Genomic DNA, 9,751 nt, shown 5'->3' with positions numbered 1-9,751 from the left:
TAATTTTCCTAATGAGTAGTTTTAATCTCTTTTTTGTCTTCAGCTGTTAGATGTGGAATCAACTACATCTGTTTTTAAATTAAACTCTGTAACGAGAAGTTCCTCTAATTGTCTTAATTTAAAATTAATGTTTGCTCAGTCTTTATTACATTCACGTTTTAAAAATGACTGTAAGGAAGTGTATATATAGAAAAAAGAAGAATCTAGCCATTTTTTATCTCTGAGCTCAGAACCAGTATTTTCAAGCATTGATACACTCACCCTTTTCTCTGAGCTATTTATTACTTAAAGGCTGACAGTAAAGCTCAGTCTATAATATGTAAATCCTTGTGGAAAAATAGTGCCAAAAAACTGTGAAAAAATGGGTCCAGGCAGCTGCATCACAAGGTTTGACCACTTCGGGCTGGGGTGCCAGGAGATTTGAGACAGATGTTTTCAGACATGCCGCATGCCTAAAACATTTCCAGGGGTCGAGCTACAAATAGTGACTCAATAAGTGCAGAAACAGGAAAAGTATGCAGGAGGACACAAGAGTTTATTCACCCCTAGGTGCACAGCGAGCCTCTCTACATTACATCTGCCTGTCAGGGTTGGCTATTTAAGCTGTCATGCCCTTGGTATTGCTCTTTGTCTGCCTGTGAATAAAGTGCAGCATTGTGATTACTAATCCCACTCCAGTGACTTGACTTTAAATGTGGTTTTGGAGCGGATCCCGGAGTTCTGTTTGCTAAGCTTCCTACTCCTGTTTCAGAGACACCACTGGAGATCTATGAGAGAGAGCACTGCAGACTGCCCTCCTCCTGTAGACCTGTCGCCTTTTTCTCCCCCCCCGCCTTTTTATTTTTTTCCTTTTTTTTTTTTTTAAGGAAATCAATGGATACCAAAGTGATCTGTTTATTTTTCTTGTTTTCTTTGCCTCTGCTGACAGTGGGAAATCACACTGGTCGCATCAAGGTGGTCTTTACACCCAGCATCTGTAAAGTGACTTGTACCAAAGGCAACTGTCAGAACAACTGTGAGAAGGGAAATACCACCACCCTCATTAGTGAAAACGGCCATGCTGCTGACACTCTGACAGCCACTAACTTCCGAGTAGGTAAGTACCCTGAAACTGTATTTGTCCTTAGCTGTCCTCTCTTGACTAACAGAGGGAGGAGATGTTTTGTTATTAATACCAGTTGTGCATCTGTTACTCTTTGTTTGGAGGACTGTGCTGAGTAGGAACCATTGTATGTTAGACAAGCTTTCCGGTATCCTTCGGAAATGTTCCCAAAAGTTCCTTTTGTGTCATAGAAAAAAAACCTCCCATATTTTCATCTGAGTTTTCAGCTGCAGGGCTACAACATGTTAAGCTGAAGTTTTTGGTAGATTTAATCCCTCAGAGTTTGTGTTGGTAAATAGACAAAATGTCAGCTTCCACAAAAAGTTCCGTTTCTTCTTTTTGCTTGTTGAATAGGTGTCAAATGCACATAAAAATCTAGCCAACGCAGTGAATCTGTCTTCAAAAAAATTGTTCAGGAGTTTCTTAAAACTACAATCCTTTTTAAAAATACATCAGCTTAAAACTTACTGCTCTGCTGGGAGTAAATCTGATTTCATATTTGTCATTTTTAGAAACTGAAATAATTTGAAGTCCAATTGAAGATATTGAAGCCTGTCATTTCACTGTTAATGTTTATTCTTTCTGCTTGCTCAATAAGAGTATCAGCAATATGCCAGTCTAAACCCTACAACTGCTTGACTGTGTCGAAACAAATCCTGAAAGTTATCTAGCATAACGATTAGCATATTTTAGCTGTACAGTATATGATATTGGTAGGAATTTGTGTGCAAGTATGTCTTGAAAGCTAAGAGAAATACAGATATATGGATACATACCTAAACACTTTGAAATTTGTTTCACCTTATGATATCCTTGATTGCTATTGGAAAGTATTTTGTTGTTATCCTGAAAATATCATAGTATTGTTTTCTAAAAAAACTTTAAAAAATTAATTATTTTGCCAATTTGTACTCAAAGAATGCCTGATGTGAACGTTGTAATTTTAGTCTCCATCTAGTATAAACATAATGTCAGGCAGTGCTGAGGCTGGCCAATACTGCCCTTTTCAAAGTGCACTATATTTCAGGCTTTGAAGGAGGAAAAAGCTATTCCAAATTATTCTTCTTTTCATCCGCACAGACGATACAAAGAACAGTTCCTTCTCTTAACATTCTTACTTGACTATAAGACTGTGGGTGAAAGCTCTTGAAATGAGTAACAAGTTCCTTGATAATATGTTTGTACGCATACATGTGTTTTGGACCAATGATAATAAAAACAGTGTTTTAAAAGAGCAATATGGCACATTTTGGGTTTATAGTTGTTCAGAGGCATTAAAAAAGAAAAAGATTTTGTAAAGGAAAGTATCAAATACTTTAAATTTGTGTTTACTGTCAATACAGATTTTTACCAATGCTTCGGCAAGATCTACAGCTAAGTAAGTTTTTTGTTTAACTTCCTGACAACTGTGAAAGCTTCTCCCCCTCCCCTTCCTTTCATTTGACCTAATTTTTTATTGAAATTATGAAATGCTGAGAATGGGCAGTCATGTAATTTGTCTGCTATGTAAATCTGTGCTGTAACATGACCTTCTCTCAAATACTTGGAGGCTGGAAATGGACCTGTGAAGACATGTTCCACACCTTCCTTCCTGGCCTCAGGCCATGCAGCTCGTGATGCACTGTGTGCAATAGGCTGCTGGAAATATTCAACAAAAGCAACCTAGGATAGTATTTGATGGAAAGATAAGGGAGTGTTATGTTTAAAAATGTATAAAAACAAGTCGCTACACATGTATAGGGACTTCTAACCTGCCTGTAGCTGTCTTCTCTGTTATCCTTAAAAGACCAAAAGCATTCACCACAGCTCTAAGTATCGACACTTTTACAGAAGAGGAATAAGAGGTCTAAACTGTGACTTCAAGGCTCTCCAGTTAAAAATGCTGAGTGAACTTAACTTCTTAATAGCCAGAGAGGAGAGATCATACACCTGTAGATTTAGTTCTTTCACTGATCACAGATTTTCAGGAGCTTTTGAATCAGGGTTTAAAATATATACTACTGAAATAATCTTTGTCTGTTCTCTAACTAGTGCCTCTCCTTAGCTTAGGCTTGTCCTGATAGAGATGTCTCCTGATACATAAAGCAGAAGTAATTTGGGGCTTCTGAGATCATTTATTTTTGTTATAGTTGTAACATCTGTATTATGTTTTACTTGTACTTTTTGCTTTTAAGTTCCTGTTCTAAACTTGTTTACTTACTGTTTATCCAAAATGCATGGAAATTCTTATTCTGATCATTTGACATTTTAAAAGTGCAACCATGAAACAGAATGTCATGTCAGTTTATACATACGTAAAGCAACAAACAGCACTTTTTCAGTTTTGTTTTTTTTTTTTAAACTATTTGTTCTTCCTAAAACCAGAAAAGATAAATTCACATGCCCTATTTGGAAAACTTACTTCTATTACTAATAATAGATACCTACTCTGAGTGGGGGAATTAGGAAACTGTTTTGTGTTGTTAGGTCGTAAATGCATTTCTGTAGCAGGAGCAACATTCTAGTACACAATGAATTTAGATTCACTGATGACAGATTGCAGTTAGCCATCACTTTGCTTTGTTCTTAATAATCCATTATTTCTAATAATGAACCAGAGTAAAATTTTGTGTTCACGTTTTAAACTTTGTGCTGAGCTTTGTGAACACTTTATTTTCAGAGAGAGTAAGTTACAGTGCCTGTACTAAAGCTAGTCAAGTTTTTCCATGGGTTATTTCAGATTCTTAAAATTTGCTCAGTTTGTCATTGCAGCTGAAACTTGGTAGCAATGAGTCCAGGCAAGGAACAAATCCTGTTTCCTGAAAATTTTATAAGATATGGATAAGCCATTAAAAAAGCAAAACCCCACAACAAGAAACAGATTGGGGGGAAACGTAGCTTTGCAGGTAGCTGAGATTTTGGCTATTCTCATGAAGAGCTCTAGCACTTCAATTGAAGGTGATGAAAGCTTGGTGTTTAAAAGGAAGGATCTCCTTAATTGCCAGTCTGCTTCAGTGAAACTTTGGGGGTTTTTGCAGTTTCATTTTGTGAATGGGATATGTTGTACAGTTAAACAAATCAACCTCCAATATTTCTTTGGCTTGGAGAATGAAAGCATTTAATCTGAGTGGAAACTTTTGCTGAATAGATGATTCTCATTTTTCTATTGTATTGATCCATGTGCAGTTTGTATCGTATTTCCGTCCTGATATATCTACAGAGACTTTCCTATGTACATAGGAAAGGGTGCGTATAGAATAAGATATGAGGTTTCTGTCTCATTCACTGTTAAAGTTACTCAGTGATGTGTCCTGTTTCTCCTCAAAATTATCCCACATTCCAAAATACCTATTTTTGAAATGAATTTTCTCTCTGTAAGGGATGGGAGGACAGAGACTAATTTGTAACTGTAAAATGAAGGAGTAAGGGATTAGGAAATGCCCAAATTAATATTCTTCATGCTCTTTCTTTTTTCCCTATTTTGCGTATGTATTTAATTACAGATTTACATTCTATTTTTTCCACAGGATCCCTGCCTCATTCATTGCACAGGAATGACAGAACTTAGTAAAGGAAGGGGTCATTTAATACTTAGGTTTATATTCACTGTTCATTTGCAGCCCTGCGTCTCATTTAAAGCAGTTCATTCAAACTATTATAAATGAGAAGTTGAAAAGAGTTGCATGCTATTCAGTGGAAGTGCATATCTTGCTGTAGGAATTTTGTGTCTGAGCACTTGGCAGTATCTGTGTCAAACAAGGAAATAGCAGCATTCTGCAGATGGAGACCAAGGAGAATTCAAGAATTTTTCATGAGAGCATAGGAGACAATTGTGGCAGAGGTGGTGATAGAATTATTACTCTGCTGTTCCCCTTTATGTTACTCTTTAACACACATCAGTATCTCTTCTTTTAACATGCCGTTCCCCTTTTCTTCTTATCCATTTCATATAGCTGGCACAGTTGTCCTTCCTCCTGGCTTTGCAGTGCGCAAGCATAGTTTACTTAGGCCTCTGCTGGGGATGACAGAATATTTTTGTTGTGTGCTTTCCCTTGGAAGAAGGGCAGATTTTTAGGAACCCGTTATTTCTTGTTTCGTTGAATGTGAGTGAAAGTTAGTGTTTCTCCTACAGCTTCATGGCCTTTGTAGGGAACTGTGAGGTTGAGAATGTCAGATGTGTGTGTTCTCGCCTGCAGTCTGTGTGAGCCAGTCTTCCTTGTGAGACTAGAAGAGAATGAAAAGATGTTTATCCATCCTCCTGTCTTCTCACCTATAAAAGGTCCATTTGCCTCTGGTCCTATATTAACATATTAATAAGAATCTCCCAGACGTCATTTGGCATCATGGTGTCCGAAGTGAAAATGTATCCGGTCCTCTGTATTTTGAAGGATCCACATACGTTTATTTAGTCATAAATTTTAAAACTTTCAGCATAAATCAGTGATCTGCATATCATGTACCCTGTTGTTATAATGCTCAAATTATATTGCCTACTGAATTTGGGCACTCTCTCTATTGAATTTTGTATTAAAATTTTTTCCTGCTTTACTATGTTGACTCTGTATAAATGTTTTTGGATAATTGAGGTTGTCCAGAAGTTTCCAATTATAGACAGAAACTTTCAAGAAGCAGCATAAACATTTTGCTCAAATTTTATTTGGTCTTCTGTTGAAAGTAATGAAGGAAAATTTGACCAATGTATTTAAAAACAATAGGATATTCAAAGGGAATTTAGTAAAAAGACTCGCTATGTAATTATTATTCTAACAGAATTTCCTATCTAGGAAAGAATCTAGAGAGCATAATTATTTAGAACTGTGAAAATGTAAAGCAGTTATTTTACAAAAAGTTGATAGGATTTCTGAATTTTATGCAGACACACATGATCATGATATTCTATCAATGCTGTAGAAAATAGCATTACTTTTTATTAAAGCACTTCTGGTCTTATCAAAGAATTGTGTTGGTTAAAAATGGGAATGACGTGTAAGAAAGCCAGCGTATTTTTATCTGTAGTTTGTGGATGACAGGAAATCCAAGAGCAATGAATGGTATTTTCTTGCTGCCATTTGCTATGTAATGAAGTTGTTGTTTCTTTGCTCCATATGATACATACTATGCATATCCTATTACATTTAAGAGGTACTGTAAGACTGACACTTGAGGAAGATTTTCAATATTGTTTGGTATGAAAAGACATTTATTGTAAACAATATTGGAGGGCAAATTTGATGACATATAAAGGCATATAAAAGACCAAGAGCTTGTAGAAGTATTTGTGTAGATTTGAGAATTTACAGGGTCTTCTGGCAGCTTGAGATGTACACTGTTTAGTTTTCCACCCATTATATTTTATTCTTTGTTTTGGGTTTAGGAAGAGTTGCTGGAATGGCAACATGGTTTGAAGAGATCCTTTCTTCTCTATTATGAAGTGGCATTTACTACTTGGTGAATGGTGTCAATCTGGGTAGATGACCCATCATGACTGATCTATGTAACCCGCGCCCCAGCAAAGTGCTATTCCTATGGCTTCAGCTGAGATTTAGCAGATGTACATGTAGTTTCTCAAATGGAGGATTTAAAATAATTGGTAACAAATGTCATGCAGAGATTTTTGAATTCCTTTTGGTAACATAACTGAGTTTTTTTTTTTTTAATGCTTTGGGTTTCAACCTAATTATGTTCCATCAGACATCCTAATTAATGAGGAGCTTATTTCTGGAGTAACTGCTTAGCTCAAGAACAGCGTATGATAATTCATAGTCTGTTTTTAGTAGTGTATTCTCTGTGGGTAAGAGTGAAGTGTTACTTTGAAATATCCTTGTTTTTTGCACTTGAACGTGCCATAGTATCGTCCTTTTCTGAAGTAGTTATGATGTAAGAACCTCGCTATTCCGCCAGTATTATCAGTTTAGTCCTTTTACTGGCTCTATAGTGGCTACCTTGTAGCCTTATTTGGTAAAAGTTTTGTTTCTACTGTTCCTGCAGTAATTATCATTTCTGCCTTGTCAGGCTTTATTGTTTTATGCTCTTTTTGCTGCCAGATGAAATATTTTTTCTTTTAACAGACACTGGCAGACACTTGAAAATTTCAGAATGCTCGGACAACTTGGTTAACAGATTAACTTTTTAAACTTTCTGCAACAGTAGTCAAGGAAGTTAGTCTGTCAGAGTGTGTGTGTCTCAGGAAAAAAAAAAAAAAAAAAAAAAAAAGAAAAGAAAAGGATCAGGACGTTAGAGTTTATTCACTGCTTTAGCTGCTAATTTGAAATTTAATCTGTATAAATGATGACCATGCTTGAAATATTTATTCATGCAGCAGCATTGTAATAGCTGTAGCAAAATGAAGGCCAAGTATTTTTCCTCAGACACTAGACTGAGTGTCTAAAATAGAAAGAAGGAACAATAATGGTGGAACTATTTTACATCATCTGCCTTATAGAAGATCCTAGGAAGAAGACAGTTCCCAGCCTGAAGAGCCAATGCAAAACAATTTGGGAGGAACCCCTTATCATGAGCCTCAATTTAACAGACATTCCTTTTTTCCATTCTCCCTTTGTTCTATAAAGTAAATTTGGGCAAACAGGAGAATTAATTAATTTACTTAAATCCAGGTACTGTAGTGTAGGCTTTCCTAATCTGAACCACTAGTGGACTGAAATTCTACCCTGTAATGTACCACTCTGTGGTCTGAGCAGCACTCAGGGTTTTAATGTATTTTCAATTATTGGTCACCTATACTCAAATTACAAGGAAAAAATACATCTTAAGGATTTTGTTGTTATTGATATCCACATCTGTTCAGAAGGAATGCTTTCTTTCCTCCATGTATTTATCAGTACTTGTCATCAACAAATAGTTCTGGTTTCTACCATACAGCTTACAGCATCTGTGAGCTCTTTCTTCATAATCTTAAAATAATTATTCAAATTTGACATCTTTCCCTCTGACTCTAACAGAGGCCAGATGCTAATTTAAAGAAAATACATTGTTCAGCCAGATGATTTTAATGAGGTTGAACTTAGACAAGCCTGTTAGCAACTCATTTCCACTTCCTTGCTCACCTTAAGGACTCCAGACCATCACTGTGAAGCAAAAGTCCATCTGCTCTCAAAACACTCGCCAAACGCTATATTATAGAGAACGCAGTTTTTTGGATGTGCAGTCATAGGAAAAACCACAAATGGAAATGGTACAAAATCCACACCTGCAGCCATTCAAAAACACATGGAGTATGTTTCCCTCAAAGTTAAAGCAAAACAGAACACAAAGTTAAAATGCATAATGCTTTATTTTACTGTATATGGTTTTAATTTATAGGGATTAGTGTATGTACATCTGATGAAGTACTGTAAAAAGAGAACTAAGAGTGTGTTTATTTGAATGATTACATTGTTGCATATTCAAATAAACACACTACCTTGTACAGCTATAATTTTGTTATTGCTAAACCAAATGTCTTTGCACATACCTCACTGAAGATCAAGTATATGCCAACTTTGGCTTAAAAAAGAAAGTTGCCTTTGAATTATGCAAGCACAGAAGAGCCTGACAAATTTCTTTACTGGTTAAAATATGGCATTTATCGTAGTTTTCTTAGCAAATGGGTTTGTGTTTAATATGTCCTTTTGGATGTAACACAATCAGAAGGAAGCAAGCAGCTATCACTGCTCTATTGATTGCAGTCTTTCACCTTCAGCCTCTCTATTGTCTATTCTGGTTTTGTTTATTCTGCTCCAGATAATTCCCTGTCTCTGCACAGTGTAGCCTGTATAACTTTCACCTATCCATCCCACCTATGATTAGTTCTTAGATTTGAGTATCACTGTGAGAGGCCTGTTTTGTAGCATAGAGGCACAGAGATTTCTGGATCTTTCTTTTGGAACATGAACTATATCTTCATTATGCACACGTTTAAATTCTTTGAGTTTTCTATCCATACATAAAAAAAATCTGAACTGTTAAAAGGGAACTGTGAACTTTCAACCAGGGATTTACAAATGGTAATTGAATTGAAGTCCATGGGAATTGCAACCTTTTTTTTTTTTTCTACAAACCAAAGTCTTGAAGGATGCCAGTCAATGAATAGAAGGAAAATCCGGTATTTGCTGCTTGCACAGGAAGGGGGTTAAGTTTTAAGAAGCCCAGTCACAGAGAGTATTTCTCATCTGTTTTTTATTCAGCCAAATACTTCGTTAGTTTGTCATGTTGGTTGTATTTTTAGTTTAATTTAAAGATGATAAGCTGAGCTATGAAGTAAAATTTTTATATTTTATATTTTTCAGGTATTTCAAGTTTAAGGGAACTTTCAGCAACTTCTCATTTGATAATTTAGGAACACAAGTTCTCTGATGTCTCTCTGAGAGGGACTACCTCTGTCCATAGGTTGTATAGGGCAGTGGTCTCCAAACTTTTTCAATCGTACATCCCTAGCAATAAAAAATTTTTGAGCACGCACCCCCTATATATATATGTTTATTTATAAGTTATATACATGTACTACTGTATATATCATATGTACATTATAAAGCATATATAAAATAGAATTTAAAAATGGATGAGTTAAAGATGAAGTAAACTCTGTTTTGAAAATGTATTTATTAATGGTACAAAACATATTTCTTTCTAGCATCCCAGTAGGTTGTCTTGCAGACCACCTGGGGTGAGCAC

The 9,751-nt window shown here is 35.8% G+C and overlaps 1 protein-coding gene across 1 annotated transcript in view; it reads left to right on the top strand.

Annotated features, from left to right (window-relative positions):
- Positions 1–873: 873 nt before the first annotated feature.
- The window catches only part of LTBP1 (latent transforming growth factor beta binding protein 1), a gene marked incomplete at its 3' end in the record, with an annotated part of 83,003 nt that continues 74,125 nt past the window's right edge, over positions 874–9,751 (top strand). The window contains exon 1 of the mRNA XM_010282705.1: positions 874–1,096. Within this exon, the coding sequence (XP_010281007.1) occupies positions 874–1,096 (223 nt within the window). The remainder of the gene's footprint in view (positions 1,097–9,751) is intronic.

This window comes from Phaethon lepturus, unplaced genomic scaffold (assembly GCF_000687285.1).
Source record: "Phaethon lepturus isolate BGI_N335 unplaced genomic scaffold, ASM68728v1 scaffold2912, whole genome shotgun sequence".
Classification (NCBI taxonomy): Eukaryota; Metazoa; Chordata; class Aves; order Phaethontiformes; family Phaethontidae; genus Phaethon; species Phaethon lepturus.
This window is presented reverse-complemented; position numbering and strand designations above follow the sequence as displayed.